Source organism: Entelurus aequoreus, linkage group LG14, assembly GCF_033978785.1.
Source record: "Entelurus aequoreus isolate RoL-2023_Sb linkage group LG14, RoL_Eaeq_v1.1, whole genome shotgun sequence".
NCBI lineage: Eukaryota > Metazoa > Chordata > Actinopteri > Syngnathiformes > Syngnathidae > Entelurus > Entelurus aequoreus.
The window spans coordinates 50,646,611-50,672,992 of record NC_084744.1 but is presented as its reverse complement, the minus strand read 5'-3'; the positions used below and the strand labels follow the sequence as shown (position 1 = coordinate 50,672,992).

Genomic DNA, 26,382 nt, shown 5'->3' with positions numbered 1-26,382 from the left:
CACTGTTGAGGCGATTCAATGTCCAGTAAATGTGTTTCTGTATAGTGTTTCTCTAGCAGTGGTCATGTGGTGACATAAATGATGGTATTTTGAGAGGTAATCATTGAAGTCAGACATCACTGAAGGCTTTTATCTAATCAGAATTTAGCTAGCTTGTTGCCAGTGCTGTATGAATTCTGCCGGATAGACAGTTGATAGACAGTTGCGATACCCAATCAGATCACGAGTTGTTGACAGTAGCCCATCTAGGTAGCCTTACGCTAAACGTGACTGTGATTGGATTTTCACTTGTCACTCCCAAATGGGAATCCAATCACAAGTTGTAATTTGCGAAAAGCAGGAAGGGGCCATACCCGGCCAACAGAGAAATCATCGGTTCTCACTTTTTTAACTCACAAAGAAAAAGTTCAAATATTGTATTTATTTATTTGTTGTTTACAATTATTTACATTTTGACAGTACCATGTAAGGCAGGGGTGTCCAAAGTGCGCCCGGGGGTCATTTGCGGCCCGCAGCTAATCATTTACCGGCCCCCCACACATTCTGCAAAAATTGCAAAATTGATAGTATTGCAAAAATTAAAAAAAACATTTTAAAACAGTGGAATGAGGTGAAATCTAACGAGAAAAAGTTGCAATGTTGACACAAAGCTGCCATGCGGGCTGTTTTTTTTTTCTTTTGTCTTTGTTTATTTTTTATTTTTTTGCCATTGCTCGAGAAAAAAAAAGAAAAAAAGAAAAAAAATCTATGTTACAATAAATTATTACTTAAAAAATGTCACTTTAAAATGTTTTATGTGGAAAAAATATTGCATATATTATGCGGTTGCCATATAAAAACATCAAAGTTTTATTTGACAAAAGAGCATAAAACAAACAAAATAATAGTTCAAATGTAAAATCGACAGATATATCTGAAGTTGATCTTGTAATTTAAGTGCGAAAAGTAAAAAAAAACAACTAATAAAAATGTATCACTTTATGAGTGGGAGACCTTTTGGATCCCAAATATATTTAGTGGGATTTTATTTAACTTTTCACTGTGATTACTCAAAAATATTAAAGAATTCAAATCAATGGTGTCCTGCATTATTGATCTTTTAGGGCTCTAATTACTAAATACTGCATATTTCAGTTTTGCTATAAAAAACAAAGTTGTCTTTGACAGAAAAGGCATAAAACCTGTTTTTTTTTTACTTGATATCAACCTGAAGTTGATATAGAGATATACTGTAAAAAATAATAATAATAATTTGACTTATTTTTAACATTTTAATGACTGAGACCCTTGACCCTTGATTGGTCCCCGGGAGCCCTAAAGGTTAAAAAAAAAAATCTATATATTTTGTTATGGTTTGAAAACGAAAAATATCAAAATGGCCCCTGTATGCTTAAATTTTTCTGTGTGTGGCCCTCAGTGGAAAAAGTTTGGACACCCCTGATGTAAGGTATGTTTTAAATGCTGATTCGAGTTCATTGATTTTTAAATGTGCCGAAATATAGCCTGTTTTGTACACTGTTGAGGTGATTCAGTAGGGCACAAGTGTGTTTCATTTCTCCAGATGTGGTCATGTTGTGACATAAATTATGGTATTTTGAGGGGTATTTATTAAAGTCGGACTAAGTAGGACATCACTGAAGGCCTAGGTGAGAAACGCACAGCCCGCCACGGCTCTTAGGACCTGGTCCACCAAGTCCTAAAAGGAGCCCACTATCCGATCTTAAACATTGCATAGTTTATTTCAATATACACTACCGTTCAAAAACAATTTTGTGCAATAGCCTTCATTTCTAAGAACAAGAATAGACTGTCAAGTTTCAGATGAAAGTTCTCTTTTTCTGGCCATTTTGAGCGTTTAATTGACCCAACAAATGTGATGCTCCAGAAACTCAATCTGCTCAAAGGAAGGTCAGTTTTGTAGCTTCTGTAACGAGCTAAACGGTTTTCAGATGTGTGAACATGATTGCACAAGGGTTTTCTAATCATCAATCAACCTGGCTCAAACCAGACGAATTTTTTGCGCTGGGTGAGGCGTCTCCTCCTGGCTATGCGGGAACGCATATTGCCCGCCCCATTAAAAGGGGTGGGGGTGTTGCACTAATATACAACAAAAACTTTAGCCTTACCTCGGACCTAAATAATAAATATAACTCGTTTGAGGTGCTCACTATGAGGTTTGTCACACCGCTGCCTCTCCACCTGGCTGTCATCTACCGCCCCCCTGGGCCCTATTCGGACTTTATCAATGAATTTTCAGAGTTCGTTGCTGATCTAGTGACGCACGCCGACAATATAATCATAATGGGAGACTTTAACATCCATATGAATACCCCATCGGACCCTCCATGCGTGGCGCTCCAGACTATAATTGATAGCTGTGGTCTTACACAAATAATAAATGAACCCACGCATCGCAACGGTAATACGATAGATCTAGTGCTTGTCAGGGGTGTCACCACCTCTAAAGTTACGATACTCCCGTACACTAAAGTAATGTCCGATCATTACCTTATAAAATTCGAAGTTCTGACTCATTGTCAACAAACTAATAATAATAATAATAACTACTATAGCAGCCGCAACATTAATACTGCCACAACGACGACTCTTACTGGCCTACTGCCTTCAGTAATGGCATCATTCCCAAATTATGTGGGCTCTATTGATAACCTCACTAACAACTTTAACGACGCCCTGCGCGACACCATTGATATTGTAGCACCGCTAAAGCTAAAAAGGGCCCCTAAAAGGCGTACCCCATGGTTTACAGAAGAAACTAAAGCCCAGAAATTATCATGTAGAAAGCTGGAACGCAAATGGCGTGCGACTAAACTTGAGGTTTTCCATCAAGCATGGAGTGATAGTTTAATAACTTATAAACGCATGCTTACCTCAGCTAAAGCTAAATATTACTCAAATCTCATCCACCTCAACAAAAATGATCCTAAATTTTTGTTTAGTACAGTAGCATCACTAACCCAACAAGGGACTCCTCCCAGTAGCTCCACCCACTCAGCAGATGACTTTATGAATTTCTTTAATAAGAAAATTGAACTCATCAGAAAAGAGATTAAAGACAAGGCATCCCAGCCACAACTGGGTTCTATTAACACAAATATGACTGTATATACGACGGACATTGCCCTCCAAAATAGTTTCTCTCTCTTTGATGAAATAACATTGGAGGAATTGTTAAAATGTGTAAATGGGACAAAACAAACAACATGTTTACTTGACCCAATTCCTGGGAAACTTATCAAGGAGCTTTTTGTTTTATTAGGTCCATCAGTGTTAAATATTATAAACCTATCACTTTCCTCTGGTACTGTTCCTCTAGCATTCAAAAAAGCGGTTATTCATCCTCTACTCAAAAGACCTAACCTCGATCCTGACCTCATGGTGAACTACCGGCCGGTGTCCCACCTACCGTTTATCTCGAAAATTCTCGAAAAAATTGTCGCACAGCAGCTAAATGAACACTTAGTGACTAACAATCTCTGTGAACCTTTTCAATCCGGTTTCAGGGCAAATCACTCTACGGAGACAGCCCTCGCAAAAATGACTAATGATCTATTGCTGACGATGGATTCTGATGCTTCATCTATGTTGCTGCTTCTTGATCTTAGCGCCGCTTTCGATACTGTTGATCATAATATTTTATTAGAGCGTATCAAAACGCGTATTGGGATGTCAGACTTAGCCTTGTCTTGGTTTAACTCTTATCTTACTGACAGGATGCAGTGTGTCTCCCATAACAATGTGACCTCGGACTATGTTAAGGTAACGTGCGGAGTTCCCCAGGGTTCAGTTCTTGGCCCTGCACTCTTTAGTATTTACATGCTGCCGCTAGGTGACATCATACGCAAATACGGTGTTAGCTTTCACTGTTATGCTGATGACACTCAACTCTACATGCCCCTAAAGCTGACCAACACGCCGGATTGTAGTCAGCTGGAGGCGTGTCTTAATGAAATTAAACAATGGATGTCTGCTAACTTTTTGCAACTCAACGCTAAGAAAACGGAAATGCTGATTATCGGTCCTGCTCAACACCAACATCTATTTAATAATACCACCTTAACATTTGACAACCAAACAATTAAACAAGGCGACTCGGTAAAGAATCTGGGTATTATCTTCGACCCAACTCTCTCGTTTGAGTCACACATTAAGAGTGTTACTAAAACGGCCTTCTTTCATCTCCGTAATATCGCTAAAATTCGTTCCATTTTGTCCACAAGCGATGCTGAGATCATTATCCATGCGTTCGTTACATCTCGTCTCGATTACTGTAACGTATTATTTTCGGGCCTCCCTATGTCTAGCATTAAAAGATTACAGTTGGTACAAAATGCGGCTGCAAGGCTTTTGACAAAAACAAGAAAGTTTGATCATATTACGCCTATACTGGCTCACTTGCACTGGCTTCCTGTGCACCTAAGATGCGACTTTAAGGTTTTACTACTTACGTATAAAATACTACACGGTCAAGCTCCTGCCTATCTTGACGATTGTATTGTACCATATGTCCCGGCAAGAAATCTGCGTTCAAAGAACTCCGGCTTATTAGTGATTCCCAGAGCCCAAAAAAAGTCTGCGGGCTATAGAGCGTTTTCTATTCGGGCTCCAATACTATGGAATGCCCTCCCGGTAAAAGTTAGAGATGCTACCTCAGTAGAAGCATTTAAGTCTCATCTTAAAACTCATTTGTATACTCTAGCCTTTAAATAGACTCCCTTTTTAGACCAGTTGATCTGCCGTTTCTTTTCTTTTCTTTTCTACTCTGCTCCGGGGTGGACCGCTAGCCTGTCCATCAGATGGGGACATCTCTACGCTGCTGACCCGTCTCCACTCGGGATGGTTCCCGCTGGCCCCACCATGGACTGGACTTTCGCTGATGTGTTGGACTTTCACAATATTATGTCAGACCCACTCGACACCGAGGATGTCGTTGTGGCTTGTACAGCCCTTTGAGACACTAGTGATTTAGGGCTATATAAATAAACATTGATTGATTGATTGATCAATTAGCCTTCTGAGCCAATGAGCAAACACATTGTACCATTAGAACACTGGAGTGATAGTTGCTGGAAATGGGCCTCTATACACCTATGTAGATATTGCACCAAAAACCAGACATTTGCAGCTAGAATAGTCATTTACCACATTAGCAATGTATAGAGTGTATTTCTTTAAAGTTAAGACTCATTGAAAAGTACAGTGCTTTTCCTTAAAAAATAAGGACCTTTCAATGTGACCCCAAACTTTTGAACGGTAGTGTAGTAAAAACAAGAACCCTATTTGTTTTGCCTTATTTGTGGTCTTTCTTAATGGTCACCCTGTGCCTAAGAATGGAACTATATTGTTTTAGATTGCCATCATATCTTAAAGTTAAAGGTCAGGAAAAGGAAATGTTACCCTCACATATAATGGATTACCGAACATGCAGGGACAGGAATTAGTAACTTCACATGTAATCCATTACGAAATGTGCAAGAACAGGAACCAAACATGCAGAAACAGGAAGCGGTACCCATAAATGTAATCTATTAATACATGTGCAAAAACAGGAAGTGGTACCCTCACATGTACAATACTCTATGACTAAACATGCAGGAACAGGTAGTGGTACCCAAAATGTAATCTATTTCAAAACGTGCAGGAACAAGAAGTGGTACCCTCACATGTAATCTATTACTAAACATGCAGGAACAGGAAATGGTACCTTTTTACAAAATGTGCAAGAACAGGAAGTAATACACTCACATGTACTCTATTATAAAACGTGCAGGAACAGGAAGTGGTATCCTCACATGTTGCTAAACTTGCAAGAACAGGACATGGTACTCTTAGTCTATCTATTAACTAACACGATGGAACAGGAAGTGGTATCCTCACATGTAATCTTCTAAACATAAAGAAACAGGAAATTGTATTCTCACATGAACAAAACCCAAAACCAGTTGCACGTTGTGTGAATCATAAATAAAAACAGAATACAATGATTTGAAAATCATTGTCAACCTATTCAACTGAATAGACTGCAAAGACAAGATATTTAATGTTTCGAACTGGAAAACGTTACTTTTTGCAAATATTAGCTCATTTGGAATTTGATGCCTGTGACATGTTTAAAAAAAGATGGCACAAGTGGCAAAAAAGATTGGGTATGAAAGCAGCTTCCATGAAATGCTCAGTCGTTCACAAACAAGGATGGGGCGAGTGTCCCCACTTTGTGAACAAATTGTCGAACAGTTTAAGAACAACATTTCTCAACCAGCTATTGCAAGGAATTTAAGGATTTTACCATCTACGGTCCGTAATATCATCAAAACATTCAGAGAATCTACGGTCCGTAACATCATCAAAACGTTCAGAGAATCTGGAAAAATCACTGCACGTCAGCGTAATAAACATTGAATGCCTGTGACCTTCGATCCCTCAGGCTGTACTGCATCAAAAAGCCGACATCAGTGTGTAAAGGATATCACCACATGGGCTCAGGAACACTTCAAAAACCACTGTCAGTAACTACAGTTGGTCGCTACATATGTAGGTGCAAGTTAAAACCCTACTATGCAAAGCGAAAGCCATTTATCAACAACACCCAGAAACGCTGCCGGCTTCACTGGGCCAAAGCTCATCTAAGATGGACTGATGCAAAGTGGAAAAGCGTTCTGTGGTCTGACAAGTCCACATTTCAAATTGTTTTTGGAAACTGTGGGCGTCGTGTCCTCCGGACCAAAGAGGAAAAGAACCATCCGGATTGTTATAGGCGCAAAGTTCAAAAGCCAGCATCTGTGATGGTATGGGGGTGTATTAGTGCCCAAGACATGGGTAACTTACACATCTGTAAAGGCACCATTAATGCTGAAAGGTACATACAGGTTTTGGAGCAACATATGTTGCCTGTTCATCATTGTCATAGACTTTGTCATGAGGAAGTCTGTCGTCGGAGCAAACCTCTGCATTAAGTGGGGAGGGGGCAGACTGGCAGATCTGGACTTTGCGGACGACTTGGCTCTGCTTAGGCATTCATACGCTGCACTCCAAAAATTGACCAACAATCTGCATGAGCAAGGGGAAAAAGTCGGCCTACGTATAAGCCAAGAGAAGACCAAGGCCATGACCGTTGCACAAGACCAAAACGTTCCACTGCTCACCGTAGGCGAACAAGGCATAGAGTACGTTGAGAACTTCACGTATCTTGAAAGCAACATCTCAAACACTGGAGACGCAGAAAAGGATGTACAGACCAGAATCGGAAAAGCTGCAGGAGTCTTCCAACGCCTCCGGAATATCTGGTCATCAAAATCTATCAGTACGTCCACAAAGCTGCATCTCTATATGTCAGTGGTCATCCCTACAGTGACCTATGCCTGTGAGACATGGATGAAGACATCAACCATTACAAACAAGCTGGATGTCTTCCACCGACGGTGCCTCAGATACATCTTGAGGATCTCATGGAGAGACCACATCACCAATGAAGAGGTGATGAGAAGGGCAGGGGTAGCACCATTGTCTGATATAGTCTCTGATATGAGAAGGAGAATGGCTGGACACGTACTCCGACTGCCAAAAGAGAGACCGGCAAATGTGGCAATGGACTGGGTGCCAGAAGGGGGAAAGAGGAAGAGAGGACGGCCAAAGAAGACGTGGAGACAAACAGCCAAGGAAGACCTGAGAGAGATGGGAGTCAGCTGGCATGGAGCAAGAAGGGTCGCCAGTGACCAGAACAAATGGAGGGGACTCGTCGCCCAATGTTCCAACAGGAATGGGAGGAACTAAGTATGTTGCCATCCAAGCAACGTTATCATGGACACCCTTGCTTATTTCAGCAAGACAATGCCAAGCCACATTCTGCACGTGTTACAACAGCGTGGCTTGGTAAAAAAAAGAGTGTGGGTACTTTCCTGGCCCGCCTGCAGTCCAGACCTGTCTCCCATCGAAAATGTGTGGCGCATTATGAAGCCTAAAATACGACAGCGGAGACCCCCGGACTGTTGAACGACTGAAGCTCTACATAAAACAAGAATGGGAAAGAATTCCACTTTCAAAGCTTCAACAATTAGTTTCCTCAGTTCCCAATCGTTCATTGAGTGTTGTTCAAAGAAAAGGCCATGTAACACAGTGGTGAACATGCCCTTTCCCAACTACTTTGGCACGTGTTGCAGCCATGAAATTCAAGTTAATTATTATTTGCAAAAAAAAATAAAGTTTATGAGTTTGAACATCAAATATCTTGTCTTAGTAGTGCATTCAATTGAATATGGGTTGAAAATGATTTGCAAATCATTGTATTCCGTTTATATTTACATCTAACACAATTTCCCAACTCATATGGAAACGGGGTTTGTACAACAGTGTGGCTTCGTAGTAAAAGAGTGCGGGTACTAGACTGGCCTGCCTGTAGTCCAGACCGGTCTCCCATTGAAACTGTGTGGCGCATTTATGAAGTGTAAAATACGACAACGGAGACCCCGGACCGTTGAACAACTTAAGCTGTACATCAAGCAAGAATGGGAAAGAATTCCACCTAAAAAGCTTCAAAAATTGGTCTCCTGAGTTCCCAAACGTTTACTGAGTGTTGTTAAAAGGAAAGGCCATGTAACACAGTGGTAAAAATGCCCCTGTGCCAACTTTTTTGCAATGTGTTGATGCCATTAAATTCTAAGTTAATGATTATTTGCAAAAAAAATCTAGTTTCTCAGTTCGAACATTACATATCTTGTCTTTGCAGTCTATTCAATTGATTATAAGTTGAAAAGGATTTGCAAATCATTGTATTATGTTTGTATTTACGAATTACACAACATGCTAACTTCACTGGTTGTGGGTTTTGTAATCTATTAGTAAACATGCAGGACCATGAAATGGTATCCTCACATGTGATCTACTAATTAATATGCAGGAATAGAAAGTGGTATCCTCACATGTATTTTACTAAACATGCAAGAACAGGAAGTGGTATTCTCACATGTATTCTATTACTGACCATCAAACTATATTTGTATATACCGTATTTTTCGGACCATAGGGCGCACTGCCGATGAGCGGGTCTATTCAGGTCTATTTTCATACAAAAGGCGCACCGGGTTATAAGCCGCATTAAAAGGGTCATATTACAGATGATGAAATCCACATAACAAGAAGATAGGGAAAAAGAAGAACCTTATGACTACGGTGTCGTCACAGACTACAATGGCGGACGCGCGCACATTTTCAGGACTTATGCAGATCCCAAATACAGATCAGCAGGTACCAGAACGTAAAAAAAGTTAGTTTTGCATAATATTGCGAAACAAAACGCCAGATAATATGTCTGCTATCAGGTGCCATTTTGCGGTCCTTATACACACACCATAATAATACTTGTATGTTTAGTGCGCTGACAATCCATCAAGTGGTGCGGCTTCATACCTTACCGAAGTCGTACTAAAAACATTTTGACAGATTTTTGAGCGCCTTGTGTAATGTTCTTTATTTTCAATGAAACATTTAAAGTTTTGGTGTTGTTTACTGGCGTCACCTCGCAGTTTACACGTCTCTCTTATGTATGACTGCCATCTACTGGTCACACTTGTCATTACACCGTGTACCAAATAAAATTGCTTTGAGGTCGGCAAGCACAACCAGAATTATGCCGTACATTAGGCGCACCGGGTTATAAGGCGCACTGTGAAATGAAAGGATTTCAAAGGCCTACTGAAAGCCACTACTACCGACCACGCAGTCTGATAGTTTATATATCAATGATGAAATCTTAACATTGCAACACATGCCAATACGGCCGGGTTAACTTAAAGTGCAATTTTAAATTTCCCGGGAAACTTCCGGTTGAAAACGTCTATGTATGATGATGTTTGAGCGTGACGTCAATGGTTGAAGCGGAAGTATTCGGACACATTGTATCCCAATACAAAAAGCTCTGTTGTCATCGCAAAATTCCACAGTATTCTGGACATCTGTGTTGGTGAATCTTTTGCAATTTGTTTAATGAACAATGAAGACTGCAAAGAAGAAAGCTGTAGGTGGGATCGGTGTATTAGCGGCTGGCTGCAGCAACACAACCAGGAGGACTTTGAGTTGGATAGCAGACGCGCTATCCGACGCTAGCCGCCGACCGCATCGATGATCGGGTGAAGTCCTTCGTCGCGCCGTCGATCGCTGGAACGCAGGTGAGCACGGGTGTTGATGAGCAGATTAGGGCTGGCGTAGGTGGAGCGCTAATGTTTTTATCATAGCTCTGACGAGGTCCCGTAGCTAAGTTAGCTTCAATGGCGTCATTAGCAACAGCATTGCTAGGCTTCGACAGGCGGCACAGCATTAACCGTGTGGTTACAAGTCCAGTGTTTGGTTCGGTGTCTCCTGATAGCAGTATTGTTGATCTTCTGTCTATCCTTCCAGTCAGGGGCTTATTTCTTTTGTTTCTATCTGCATTTAAGCACGATGCTATCACGTTAGCTCCGTAGCTAAAGTGCTTCGCCGATGTATTGTCGTGGAGATAAAAGTCACTGTGAATGTCCATTTCGCGTTCTCGACTCTCATTTTCAAGAGGATATAGTATCCGAGGTGGTTTAAAATACAAATCCGTGATCCACAATAGAAAAAGGAGAAAGTGTGGAATCCAATGAGCCCTTTTACCTAAGTAACGGTCAGAGCGAAAAAAGATACGTCCTGCACTGCACTCTAGTCCTTCACTCTCACGTTCCTCATCCACGAATCTTTCATCCTCGCTCAAATTAATGGGGTAATCGTCGCTTTCTCGGTCCGAATCGCTCTCGCTGCTGGTGTAAACAATGGGGAAATGTGAGGAGCCCTTCAACCTGCGACGTCACGCTACTTCCGGTACAGGCAAGGCTTTTTTTTATCAGCGACCAAAAGTTGCGAACTTTATCGTCGATGTTCTCTACTAAATCCTTTCAGCAAAAATATGGCAATATCGCGAAATGATCAAGTATGACACATAGAATGGATCTGCTATCCCTGTTTAAATAAAAAAAATTAATTTCAGTAGGCCTTTAAGTGCGCCTTATAGTCCGAAAAATACGGTACTCTGTATACTGTATACTAACATTGGTATATACTCCATGTAGTATGTCGATACACACTGTATCCTGTAGGGAGTTAACGGTATTATAAATACTGCGGTATTTTCAAATTTAAAGTCTTCTTAATAATATCGTGACGTGTGACGGTATCAAACGAAAACTTGGTGAGTGTAGTTTTATTCTGGCATTTTTAATTTTTTTACCCCAATGCGGCCCCCGAGTCAAAACTTTCGGGGACCGCTGATCTAAACATTCCTGCCACTTCATTTTACACACTATGGCATTTTTACCATGCCTTTTTTTCTTTTGACATATACCACAATACTATCGTACCGTGGCCCTAATACCGTGATAATATCGTACCGTGAAAATGTAAAAAGTTACATCACTAGTATATGCTGTGATGGTATATGAGGGCCGTGGCTTTGGAGACACCCACCTGGGCGGGTCAAGCTCCCTGTGCCAGCCCCCCAGCCGGACAGAGAGCAACGCCCAGGTGAGGGAGGTGAGGAGGAAGAGGAGGGTGGTGCTGCAGCGTTGCAGGGGTCTGGGTCTATACATGGTCAGGGGCAGCGCCACATTGCTCACTCTAATGGACACACACACACACACAACCGCCGGGTGTGACAAGGTTCAAAGGTCGTGTGACAGATGGAGAAGTGGAGGGAATGCGACGGACGCGTGCAACACAAATAAATACTATAAAAATCTTACTTAAAAGCCCACCATGATTTTGGAGCGCTGTGTGAAAGACAAATACTGTAAATGAAGGTGTGTGTGTGTGTGTGTGTGTGTGTTGTGTGTACAGGTGCGTGTGTGTTACCTGATGTCATAGGCGTCAGAGTTACGACCAAACTTGTAGGTGGGCTTGAAATTCAGTGGCCCTTCCTCAAACTCCTGTAGGAACGCCTCCTTCTTCTTCATGCTGATCAGCTGCAGGAACACACACATTATAACCTGTGTGTGTGTGTGTGTGTGTGTGTGTGTGTGTGTTCTTGTATTTCTACCCTTCTTGAGACATCAACAAGGAAAAGTACCGTCCAAGTTAGGACATAAACCACGGTCCCTAATAGAGAATGTCTCATTTGCACCCCTGGTGGTGAAATCGATCAAAATGAGGGTGGTCCCAAAAAGGAGGGATTTTTCAAATGGACTGTGTGTCGGTTTTAAAAGTGCTCCCCCTCTGGTCAACATATGAAATAACAAGTGTGTGTAAGAAATTGAAATGCCAAAATTATTAAAATAAATATGTATATAGAGACATACTGTAATAACTTGAAGTAAATAATGAAGATTAATAAGCAATTACAAACAAAAATTAAAAAAAAAAAAAAAAAGCAGTCTTTTTCTCACAATGTGTCGACTTTTTTCTTGTAAAATTGGGAAACATTTCTCATATTCTTTCTGTTTCTGTAATATTGCAATATTTTCTCGCAAAATTCTTACTTTTTTATGTAAAATTATTACTTTTTAATGTAAAATGGCGACATTTGTCATATAAAATTCTGACTTGTATCACAATATTGCCCGTTTTTTTGTTGTCCTTGTAAAATAGTGACATTTTTGGAGTAAAATTATGACTTTCGTCATAGTTTTGCCAAGTGAAATTCCGATTATTATTGAAATATGGCCAAAATGTTAAAGTTTTCTTATAAAATTGTGAGTTGAGTAAAATTACGACTCTTTTCATAAAATTGCCAAAATTTTAAGCTTTTCGTGTAAAATTGCGACTGTTATTGAGTAAAATTTCAACTTTTATCATAATACTGCACAAATGTTCAGTTTTTCTTGTAAACTTTTGACTTGCGTTGAGTAAAATGACGCCTTTTTTTTTATAATACTGCCAAAATTCAAAGTTTTTCTTGTGAAATTGTGACCTTTTTCTTGTGAAATTACAACTCATTTTTCACAACAAGCTTTTTTATATTTAAATAGTACCGGTATGTATAAATTATCAATGCCATAAATACAAATCTTTATATATCTAGAAAGGGTGGTCCTAAAGAGGTAGGCATTATTCGGCGGTCTCAAGAAGGTAACAAATACAAGAATGTTTGTGTGTGTGTGTGTGTCACCTGGTCTTTGTCCCATAGCAGGTTAACACGGCCGCCGTTGATGGACGAGCGCAGGAAGTGCAAGCCGTGATCTGCGATACGAAAGTTCAGGTCTCCAAACCAAAAGACCAGCCTGTGAAGGGGGCGGAGCCTGATGTTAGCTTCATTTATTAGCATGGACAGAAATAAAAATGTTTAGATTAAAAACAAAATTAACACTAAAAACACAAATTCAAAGTTTCGGTGGCCGAACATTATTCTAAGATACAATATTGCAATATTACAATAATTGTTACTTACTTGACTAGTTAAACTACTTAAACTGTCTAATCTCAGGGCATTCAATCGATTGCAACTAGACTGTTTGGTTTGTCTTAGAAGACGTTCCGCTTCTCATCTGAGTAGGCTTCATCAGTTCATGCTCATAGACTTAGATTGGTCAGATCTAGTCTTAAACTTCGATTGCTAAGATCTAGTCTAACGACTGGTGCCAATACCTCAGTAGGCTTCATCAGTTCATGCTCACAGACTTAGATTGGTCCGATCTAGTTTTAGACTTAGATTGGTCAGATCTAGTCTTAAACAGCAGCTAGCTCCAAACCTCTCTAAGGAGAGGTTTGGAGCTGGTGGCTTGGCATTAGAAAGAGCTGCTGTCTTTTTCAGCCGACAAAATGTCTAATGTTATTTTTCAAAATGCACAATATATTCTCATATTCAGTAATGATATATCGGAACAATATAGTTTCTTTCATTATTTTTTGCAGTAAATTCTAACACTAGTACTTTTATTTTGTTTGAATTTATAGCAATCATTTTAAAAGAGTACACTAATCAGTTATTGTATATAAATTAGAATACTTTTTAATTTGAGAAATGAAAAAAATCATATTCATAGTCATGATACTTCTTATGTTACTTATAAAATACTTCAACTCATTACTATTATAATAGTATTACATAATACTATTATAATAATCATAAGGGTGTATCAGAATAATAGTTATTTTAACAATATATAAATATATATACAGTATATAAATAATATTTTTTAAGTAATATACAGTGGGGCAAAAAAGTATTTAGTCAGCCACCCATTGACAATCAATGGGTGGCTGACTAAATACTTTTTTTCCCCACTGTAAATAAGAATCATTTACCTTATATATCTTTTCTATCTTTATTTGATTATAGCAGTACAAGTAAAAAAAAAAAAAAGTGTTTGTTTAAATAAATAAAAAATCATTATCATACCTCATAATAACACATGTTTTTGTCATTACAGGACTAAATAAAACGTCCTAATCAGTTATTGTATATTAATTAGAATACTTTTAGTAATGAAAAAAATCATATTCATAGTCATGATACTTCTTATATTACATATAAAATACTTCAACTCATTACTATTATAATACTATCATATAATACTATTATAATAATCATAAGGGTTATCAGAATAATAGTTATTTTAACAGTTAATATGTATAATATATATATATATATATATATATATATATATATATATATATACATATATATATATATAATATTTTTTAAGTAATATAGGTAAGAATAATTTACATTATATATCTTTTCTATCTTTAATTGATTGTATCAGTAAAAGTAAAAAAAAAATGTTTTTAATGTTTTAATTTAAAAAAATCATTATCATATATCATAACACAGTTTTTGGTCATTACAGAAATAATTAAAACGTCCTAATCAGTTGTTGTATATTGATTAAAATACTTTTTAAAATTTTAGTGATGAAAAAAATCGTATTCATAGTCATGATACTTCTTATATTACTTATAAAATACTTCAACTCATTACTATTATAATACTATTATATAATACTATTTTAATAATAAGGGTTATTAGAATAATCGTTATTTTAACAATTAATATATGTATATATATATATATATGTATATATGTATATATATATATATGTATATATATATATATATATATATATATATATATATATATATATATATATATATATATATATATATATATATATATATATATATAAATATATTTTAAGTAATATAAAGAATAATTTACATTATATATCTTTTCTATCTTTAATTGATTGTAGCAAAAGTTAAAAAAAAATGTTTTTAATGTTTTAATTTAAACAAAATAATTATATATCATAATAAGACCGTTTTTTGTCATTAAGGAACTAATTAAAACTTCCCTATTATTGTCACCTTTTTTTGCTGATTGGCTGTGGGAAGTCACATGGTTCCATTGCCTTATAAGGACTTCCTTGTTGATTACAGTTTAAATACATTGACAGGTAATAAATGTTAAAATTGGAATAACTTGTGGTCCAGCACTCGTGGCGTGTCGGCGACGTCAAAGTCTTGCGTCTCCAGGATGTGCTCGAACTCGTCGACGCGCTGCAGGGCGTAGTTCATGTGCGCCGCCAGGTGACAGTTGAGGAAGCACACCTTGTGGCCGTAGAAGGAACAGCGCACAGACACCGCACCTTTGTTGCCCTGAAACAAAGGAAATACACATTGCAACGCGCTTCACCAACACAAGACTTTGATACAATCACATGACACTTTGCTTTTCATGTCCATTTTTCCTGGTAATGACAACTCACCCAGTAGCCGAAGATTCCGGTGCGGGTGAAGGTGGTCTGGATGTCTCGGATGTAAGGAATGTGGGCTTGTTTGGCAAAGACCAACAACAACAAACCCTGCATCCTCATTGACGCCACCTACATGGACACACAGGGAATGACATGTTTTCCTGGTAATTACCACAATGGCATATTTTCCTCCTAATTACAGGAATGACATGTTTTCCTGGTAATTACCATAATGGCATGTTTTCCTCCTAATTACAGGAATGACATGTTTTTCTAGTAGTTACAGGAATGACATGTTTTCCTCCGAATTACCGGAATGACATGTTTTACGTTTAATTACCGGATTGACATAGTTTCCTGGTAACTACCACAACAACACGTTTTCCTCCTAATTACAGGAATTACATGTTTTCCTGGTAATTACTATAATGGCATGTTTTCCTCCTAATTACAGGAATGACATGTTTTACGTCTAATTACAGGATTGACATATTTTCCTGGTAATTACAATAACGGCATCTTTTCCTCCTAATTACAGGAATTACATGTTTTCCTGGTAATTACTATAATGGCATGTTTTCCTCCTAATTACAGGAATGACATGTTTTCCTGGTAATTACAGGAATTACATGTTTTCCTGGTAACTAACGGAATGGCTTGTTTTCCTCCGAATTACCGGAATTACATGTTTTACGTCTAATTACAGGATTGACATATTTTCCTGGAAATTACAATAACGGCATGTTTTCCTCCTAATTACAGGAATTACATGTTTTCCTGGTAATTACCATAATGGCATGTTTTCCTCCTAATTCCAGGAATGACATGTTTTCCTAATAATTACAGGAATGACATGTTTTCCTGGCAACTAACGGAATGGCTTGTTTTCCTCCGAATTACCGGAATGACATGTTTTACGTCTACTTACCGGATTGACATATTTTCCTGGTAATTACCACAACGGCATGTTTTCCTCCTAATTACAGGAATGACATGTTTTCCTGGTAATTATCATAACAGTACGTTTTCCTCCTAATTACAGGAATGACATGTTTTCCTAGTAATTACAGGAATGACTTGTTTTCCTGGTAACTAACTGAATTGCTTGTTTTCCTCCGAATTACCGCAATGACATGTTTTACATCTAATTACCAGATTGACATATTTTCCTGATAATTACAAGAACGGCATGTTTTTCCTAGTAATTACCAGAATTTCATGTTTCCCTGTTTTTTTCTGACCTAATGTGTGTGTATATATATATATATATATATATATATATATATATATATATATATATATATATATATATATATATATATATATATATATATATATATGTAGTTAAATGAAAGGCAATATTACAGTAATACCGACAATATAGGAAATTTACACTTTTTAACCCCCCCCCCTCCCCCGGAAAAAAAAGGATAAATTTAATAAAATTAAAAACAACGATATTTTACAGTACAGCAACGACACAACCAATGTTGTGATAGCGGTAAACTGCTGTCAGCATGAATTGTGCCAATGAGTTGATTGTAAACAAAAGTATGACAAGTTTAACACCAACAGCTGAGCAGCAACATTTTTTTATTGCGCATGCAGAGCAGGCTGGTGCAACATTTTTGAATTTCAATTAATTTCAAAAACTGGAATTTGCATTTTCTCCATCCCCAACAGGGTCTTGATTATGAATGACAGGAAGTTGAATTTAATTCCATAATTACTGCAAATACTTGAATAACTCTACACTTAAACACAAGTGGCCGACTTGGATAAAGTAAAGCATTCTGGGGAATGACGTTACCTTGACGAATCCTCGCGGGGCCAGCGTGTCCATGAAGACGTGGCTCCACGAGTCGTCCGCCATCAGGTCTGAGATGAACCTGACGGGCGTGGCGCACACTTCCTGCAGCCTGACATTGAAAAGAACAGGTGTGTGGTTTACATCTGCTGGCGAAGCGGCTTTCACGCCATTTCTCACCCGATCACGTAAAGGTCGGTGGGGGGTTGTACGTCCAGTTGGAGCAGCGAGGTGACGTCATCGGGGGGTTCCGCGGTGGCCACGTTCCACGTCACCATGTGCAGCCTAAGTGTTAAAAGGACAATTCTGTTATTAGAGTAGTGATAAGGAACATTCATTAAGGGGGCCAATCCCGTGCAAGCCCCCTAAACACAGTAACAACATTGTTGAACGGTGGCATGAATCTTGTTTAAAGCAGGATTATGCAAAAACGGCTATTACCAAAAATATTAGACGCCGCCACCACATATTCAGCTTTGGTGCAGATCTGAATAAAGGTGCGTACCCGTGGACCGTTTTTGTCCACATTACCCTTCGTTACGCAAGGAATATTAGCGACAGAAGACGACAATGTTTCTTAGCTTTCTGATCGAGGCAGGGCTGGGCGCATGTTGACCTGAAGGCGTAATTACAGGAATGACATTATTTCCTGGTAATTACAGGAATTATATGTTTTCCTGGTAAATCCAAGACTGACATATTCATGCCGAATACCAAGAAGGCCACATGGCCTTGCTAATTCCAGAAATGAGATGTTTTCCTGTTTATTACTAGAATGACATATTTTCCTGGTAATTACAGGGATGGCATGTTTTCCCTGCTAATTTTAGGAATGTTATGGTGATTCCAGGAATTACATGTTGTCCTGATATTTAAAGGAAATGTATGTTTTGCTGGTAATTCCCATGAATGACAAACTTTCCTGGTATTTACAGGAATCAACATGTTTCACTCTACCAAACGGTATAGCTCGGTTGGTAGAGTGGCCGTGCCAGCAACTTGAGGGTTCCAGGTTCGATCCCCGCTTCCGCCATCCTAGTCACTGCCGTTGTGTCCTTGGGCAAGACACTTTACCCACACTTTACCCACACTGGTTTAAATGTAACTTAGATATTGGGTTTTACTATGTAAAGCGCTTTGAGTCACTAGAGAAAAAGCGCTATATAAATATAATTCACTTCACTTTTTCTGGTAATTACTTACAGAATTGCTTTTTTCTTGGTATTTACAGGAATTACACTTTGGTTTTGTTTTGTTTTGACGGGTAATTCGAAGAATGACATATTCATGCCAATTCCAAAAAGGCCACATGACCCTGCTAATTCCGGGAAATTACCATGCTTTCCTGTTTATTACTACAATGAAATATTTGCCAGGTAATTACAGGGATGACATGTTTTCCCTGCTAATTTTAGGAACAACACATTTTTATGGTAATTCCAGGAATTACATGATGTCCTGATATTTAAAGGAATTACATGTTGTCCTGATATTTAAAAGGAATTATATGTTTTCCTGGTAATTCCTTCAAATAACATACTTTCCTGGTATTTACAGGAATTAACATGTTTTTCTGGTAACTAATTACAGACTTGCTTTTTTTCCCGGTAATTCCAAGAATGACATATTCATGCCAATTCTAAGAAGGCCACATGACCCTGCTAATTCCAGGACTTACATGTTTTCCTGTTTATTACTAGAATTACATATTTTTCTGGAAATTACAGGGATGACATGTTTTCCCTGCTAATTTTAGGAACAAAATGTTTTAATGGTAATTCCAGGAATTACATGTTGTCCTGATATATAAAGGAATTACACGTTTTCCTGGTAATTCCAAGAATGACATTCATGTCAATTCCAAGAAGGCTACATGACCCTGCTAATTCCAGAAATTACATGTTTTACTGATTATTACTAGAATGACATATTTTCCTGGTAATTACAGGGACGGCATGTTTTCTCACTAATTACTGGAATGACATGTTTTCCCGTCTAATTTTAGGAACAACAAATTTTTATTGTAAATACAGGAATTACATGATGTCCTGATATTTAAAAATAATTATATGTTTTCCTGGTAATTCCTTCAAATGACATACTTACCTGGTATTTACAGGAATGAACATGTTTTTCTGGTAATTAATTACAGACTTGCTTTTTTTCCTGGTAATACCAAGAATGACATATTCATGCCAATTCCAAGAAGGCCACAGACCCTGCTAATTCCAGAATTTATAAGTTTTACTGTTTATTACTAGAATGACATATTTTCCTGGTAATTACAGGGATGACATGTTTTCTCGCCAATTACAGGAATTACTTGTTTTCCCTGCTAATTTTAGGAACAACACATTTTTTATGGTAATTCCAGGAATTACATGTTGCCCTAATATTTAAAGGAATTATATGTTTTCCTGGAAATTCCTTCAAATGACATACTTTCCTGGTATTTACAGGAATGAACATGTTTTTCTGGTCAGTAATTACATAATTGCTTTTTTCCTGGTAATAACAGGAATTATGCTTTCTTCTAGTTTTTGCAGGAATTACATGTTTCCTGGTAGTTACAGCAGTGATCTTTCTTTCTTGGTAATTGCACACATTACCTGTTTTTACTGGTATAAAGAAAATATATGTTTTTCCTGTTGATTCCAAGAATGACATATTCATGCCAATTCCAAGAAGGCCACATGACCCTGCTAATTCCAGAAATTACATGTTTTCCTGATTATTACTAGAATTACATATTTTCCTGGTAATTACAGAGATGACATGTTTTCTCGACAATTACAGGAATGACCAGTTTTCCCTTCTAATTTTAGGAACAACACGTTTTTATGGTTATTCCATGTTGTCCTAATCTTTAAAGGCATCATATGTTTTCCTGTTAATTCCTTTGAATTACATACTTTCCTGGTGTGTTACATGAGTGAACATGTTTTTCTGGTAATTAATTACAAAATTGCTTTTTTCCTGGTGATTACAGGAATTACACTTGTTTCTAGTTTTTGCAGGAATGACATGTTTCCTGGTAGTTACACCAGTGAGCTTGCTTTCTTGGTAATTGCAGGCATTACCTGTTTTTCCTGGTATAAAAAGAATACATGTTTTTCCGGACATTTCCAAGAATGCCACATGACCCTGCTAATTCCAGAAAGTACATGTTTTCCTGTTTATTACTAGAATGATATATTTTCCTGGTAATTACAGGGATGACATGTTTTCCTTGCTAATTTGAGGAACAACACCTTTTTATGGTAATTCCAGGAATTACATGTTGTCCTGATATTTAAAGAAATTCTATTTTTTTCCTGGTAATTCCTTTGAAAGACACACTTTCCTGGTATTTAAAAGAATGAACATGTTTTTCTGATAATTAATTAAATAATTAATTTTTTCCTTGTAATTACAGGAATTACACTTTTTCTAGTTTTTGCAGGAATTAAATGTTTTCTGGTAGTTACATCAGTGAGTTTGCTTTCTTGGTAATTGCAGGCATTACCTGTTTTTCCTGGTATTAAAAAAATACATGTTTTTCCTGGTAATTCCAAGAATGACACATTCATGCCAATTCCAGGAAGGCCACATGACCCTGCTAATTCCAGAAATTACATGTTTTCCTGATTATTACTATAATTACATATTTTCCTGGTATTTACAGCAATGAACATGTTTTTTCTGGTAATTAATTATATAATTGCTTTTTTCCTGGTAATTACAGGGATGACATGTTTTCTCGCCAATTACAGGAATTACTTGTTTTCCCTGCTAATTTTAGGAACAACACATTTTTTATGGTAATTCCAGGAATTACATGTTGCCCTGATATTTAAAGGAATTATGTTTTCCTGGAAATTCCTTAAATGACATACTTTCCTGGTATTTACAGGAATGAACACGTTTTTCTGGTCAGTAATTACAGAATTGCTTTTTTCCTGGTAATAACAGGAATGATGCCTTCTTCTAGTTTTTGCAGGAATTACATGTTTCCTGGTAGTTACAGCAGTGAGCTTTCTTTCTTGGTAATTGCAAACATTACCTGTTTTTACTGGTATAAAGAAAATATATGTTTTTCCTGTTAATTCCAAGAATGACATATTCATGCCAATTCCAAGAAGGCCACATGACCCTGCTAATTCCAGAAATTACATGTTTTCCTGATTATTACTAGAATGGCATATTTTACTGGTAATTACAGGGATGACATGTTGTCCTGATATTTAAAGAAATTATATATTTTTTTCCTGGTAATTCCTTTGAAAGACATACTTTCCTGGTATTTAAAAGAATGAACATGTTTTTCTGGTAATTAATTAAAGAATTTATTTTTTCCTGGTAATTACAGGAATTACACTTTTTGCTAGTTTTTGTAGGAATTAAATGTTTTCTGGTAGTTACAGTAGTAAGCTTGCCACTCTGGCAATTGCAGGAATTACCTGTTTTTTTTGGTCTAAAGAAAATACATGTTTTTCCTGGTAATTCCAAGAGGAACATATTTCCCAGCTAAATCCAGGAATGAAACGTTTTTTTTGCCTGTGATTACTGGAGTTACGCTCAGCGCATGATGACCTGAAGGCGTCAGTGGGACTGAAGCGTCCACAGAGCTGGAAAGCCTCGTCCAGCGTGCGGGACACTTCCTCGCTGGCCTCGTCGTCCGAGCTCATGTCGTCGATGCGGGTCAGCAGCTGGGTGAGACGCTGGCGGAGCAGCATTTTGGAGCGGGAGCCCCGAGAGGACGCGCCGCTGCTCGCACTGTCCGAGCGCAAACGGGGGCCGCCCATCAGGAAGTCCATCTACGACAAAGTCTTCTTCACCTCGTCTTCTGACGTCCTCGCGTCCATGAGGCGTCCTCTAATTAAAGCGGCGATCCGATGTGGCAACGAAGCAGATTTGCTTTTTGGCTAAGTCAGGAATGCGAAGCCCGAGTCCCGGCGGCGAGGAGGAGCGTTGTTGCGACACCTGAGAAAACCTCCAGAGCTCTAAGAGGTTTAACACGGAGGGCCGCATTCCAGCCCAAGCCCCCGTAATCGCGGGCCGGCCCGTAATGAGGGGACAATGGCATTAGCTTCTTTTGGACGCGCTCCACTTTCTCCTCATGTGGGCGAAAGGTCATCACGCATACCAACATTTGGTGCAACCACAAAGTACTTAGTACTTCATAATTACAAACCAGTGAAGTTGGCACGTTGTGTAAATGGTAAATAAAAACAGAATACAATGATTTGCAAATCCTTTTCAACTTATATTCAATTGAATAGACTGCAAAGACAAGATACTTGTTATTTTTTGCAAATATTAGCTCATTCGGAATTGGATGCCTGCAACATGTTTCAAAAAAGCTGGCACAAGTGGCAAAAAAACGGAGAAAGTTGAGGAATGCTCATCAAACCCTTATTTGGAACATCCCACAGGTGAACAGGCTAATTGGGAACATGCGGGTGCCATGATTGGGTATAAAAGCAGCTTCCGTGAAATGCTCAGTCATTCACAAACAAGGACGGAGCGAGGGTCACCACTTTGTGAACAAATGCGCGAGGAAATTGTCGAACAGTTTAAGAACAACATTTCTCAACGAGCTATTGCAAGAAATTTAGGGATTTCACCAACTAGGGTCCGTAATATCATCAAAAGGTTCAGAGAATCTGGAGAAAGCGATGATATTACGGACCTTCGCTCACTCAGGCGGTACCGCATCAAAAAGCGACATCAGTGTGTAAAGGATATCACCACATGGGCTCAGGAACACTTCAGAAAACCACTGTCAGTAACTACAGTTTGTCGCTACATCTGTAAGTGCAAGTTAAAACTCTACTAAGCAAAGCCAAAGCCATTTATCAACAACACCCAGAAACGCCGCCGGCTTCGCTGGGCCCGAGCTCATCTAAGATGGACTGATGCAAAGTGGAAAAGTGTTCTGTGGTCTAAAGAGTCCACATTTCACATTGTTTTTGGAAACTGTGGACGTCGTGTCCTCCGGACCAAAGAGGAAAAGAACCATCCGGATTGTTATAGGCGCAAAGTTGAAAAGCCAGCATCTGTGATGGTATGGGGGTGTATTAGTGCCCAAGACATGGGTAACTTACACATATGTGAAGGCGCCATTAATGCTGAAAGGTACATACAGGTTTTGGAGCAACATATGTTGCCATCCAAGCAACGTTATCATGGACGCCCCTGCTTATTTCAGCAAGAAAATGCCATGCCATGTGCTCCAAAAGCGTGGCTTCATAGTAAAAGAGTGCGGGTACTAGACTGGCCTGCCTGTAGTCCAGACCTGTCTCCCATTGAAAATGTGTGGCACATTATGAAACGTAAAATACGACAACGGAGACCCCGGACTGTTGAACAACTTAAGCTGTACATCAAGCAAGAATGGGAAAGAATTCCACCTGAAAAGCTTCAAAAATTGGTCTCCTCAGTTCCCAAACGTTTACTGAGTGTTGTTAAAAGGAAAGGCCATGTAACACAGTGGTAAAAATGCCCCTGTGCCAACTTTTTGTGTTGCTGTTTGAAAGTTTCCCAGTTTGAACATTAAATATCTTGTCTTTGCAGTCTATTCAATTGAATATAAGTTGAAAAGGATTTGCAAATCATTGTATTCTGTTTTTATTTACGATTTACACAACGTGCCAACTTCACTGGTTTTGGGTTTTGTATAAAAAAAATGCTTTTGGAGCTTCTCAAACGGTTAAAATAACATGTTTCAGTCTAATTCAGAACAATAACAAACATAATGTTCACTGAATATTACCCTTTGGACTTATAAATGATAATTTTTTATAAAGACAGAATTAAAAAAGTATATATATATATATATATATATATACACATTATATATATATATTATTATATATATATATATATATATATATATATATATATATATATATATATATGTGTATATATATATATATATATATATATATATATATATATATATATATATATATACACATATATATATATATATACATATATATATACACATATACATATATATATACACATATACATATATATATACACATACATATATATATACACATACATATATATATATATATATATATATATATATATATATATATATATATATATATATATATATATATATTATATATATTAGTGACATAATTAAAACAATGAAGCAGAAGGAAGCATAGAACATGTGACATGCGTTGTAAGAACGTCACATGCAGAGAATTAAGGAGTTAAGTGTTGGTAAGAAGATCAGAAGAAGTTAAGAATGGACGTTTTATTGCATAAATCTTCTTATTTATGACGCCTCACACGGTGGCAACATTTTGCAAGGGGAAGATGAAGATGCTGAAGAAGAAGAAGAAGAAGATAATGATGAAGACGAAGAAGAAGAAGAAGAAGAAAAAGAAGGAGAATAACTCACCTGTACTTGTCTCTGCCTCCACTTGGGAACCTTCCAGTGCTCATGTTGTCCTCTACACACGCACACGCACACACACACGCACACGCACACATACACACACGCACGTTAATGTTTATTACTATGGAAACGGTGAAATCTGGATTATCACCAGCAAAAAGGATTTTTAATCATCTCTACTAACCCTGAAGGTCATGTGACTCACACGTTATTGAAGCAAATAAAATCATTTTACACAATCCAAAAATAAATTTAAGTTAGCATCAGAAAACTAACAATGAGTTTGGTGTTTTTAGTTTTATTTTAACGTATTGTGTAATTTGTTGAATTGAAGTCATGATTACATAAAAATGATAGGATGTGAGATGCTTTGATACATTTTCTACCTAAAAGATTTATTTAAAAATGAATACAATCTATATGAAGGGTCCCTAACCTTTTTTTCCACCAGGGATAGTTTTAACATTATTTTTATGGCGCGTCTTCCCCGTGTGGCAGATTAATACTGCAAACATAAGTGCATGAAAAATACAACTCAACATAACCCTGACTTAGTGGAGCCCTGGCTCAATGATTTTATACTATATACACAGGAACACAGACACACACATATGTGTATGTGTATATATATATATATATATATATATATATATATATATATATATATATATATATATATATATATATATATATATATATATATATATATATATATCCATCCATTTCCTACCGCTTATTCCCTTCGGGATCGCGGGGGCTATATATATATATATATATATATATATATATATATATATATATATATATATATATATATATATATATATATATATATATATACACACACATCTATCAGTGACGTGCGGTGAGGTTCATGGCTGGTGAGGCACTGACTTCATCACAGTCAGATTTACAAACATATGAACCCTAAAGAGTATCTTATTCACCATGTGATTGGCAGCAGTTAACAGGTTATGTTTAAAAGCTCATACCAGCATTCTTCCCGGCTTGGCACTCAGCATCAAGGGTTGGAATTGGGGGTTAAATCACCAAAAAAATATTCCCGCGCGCGGCGCCGCTGCTGCCCACTGCTCCCCTCACCTTCCAGGGGGTGAACAAGGGGATGGGTCAAATGCAGAGGACAGATTTCACCACACCTAGTGTGTGTGTGACAATCATTGGTACTTTCACTTAACTTTAACTTTACACTTACAAACCGTAGCACACAAAAAGCACATTTAATAAAAAAAAACGTTATTATGGTCTTACCTTTACTTATAAATGAAGTCCATGCGCCGCTGTTGTGCTGGATTAATGCACCCCCTGACGGGAGTGTTATATCAACTAAAGCCCACACTTAAAACTTTCCACGTGCAAGATCGAATCTATTTAAAAAAGTTATTTAATAAGAAGCCAAAAAGTGCAAAAACAATAATGTTCGTGTTGGAGGAGTTGTG

At 37.7% G+C, this 26,382-nt stretch overlaps 1 protein-coding gene across 7 annotated transcripts in view; it reads right to left on the bottom strand.

Moving 5' to 3' along the window:
* LOC133665002 (inositol polyphosphate 5-phosphatase K-like) overlaps positions 1 to 26,382 on the bottom strand; it is a 44,673-nt gene that overhangs the window by 7,082 nt on the left and 11,209 nt on the right. The window contains exons 3-11 of one of the 7 annotated variants that reach the window (XM_062070125.1): positions 24,929 to 24,980; positions 17,704 to 17,808; positions 17,527 to 17,635; positions 15,729 to 15,845; positions 15,443 to 15,618; positions 13,130 to 13,241; positions 11,878 to 11,987; positions 11,769 to 11,795; positions 11,494 to 11,643 (exon numbers count right to left, since the gene is read on the bottom strand). In XM_062070125.1, the coding sequence (XP_061926109.1) occupies positions 11,494 to 11,643; positions 11,769 to 11,795; positions 11,878 to 11,987; positions 13,130 to 13,241; positions 15,443 to 15,618; positions 15,729 to 15,845; positions 17,527 to 17,635; positions 17,704 to 17,808; positions 24,929 to 24,980 (958 nt within the window). Of the gene's footprint in view, positions 1 to 11,493; positions 11,644 to 11,768; positions 11,796 to 11,877; positions 11,988 to 13,129; positions 13,242 to 15,442; positions 15,619 to 15,728; positions 15,846 to 17,526; positions 17,636 to 17,703; positions 17,809 to 22,095; positions 22,521 to 24,928; positions 24,981 to 26,382 lie in introns of those variants that run through there. The other 6 variants (XM_062070126.1, XM_062070127.1, XM_062070128.1 and 3 more) reach the window with 6 other exon arrangements.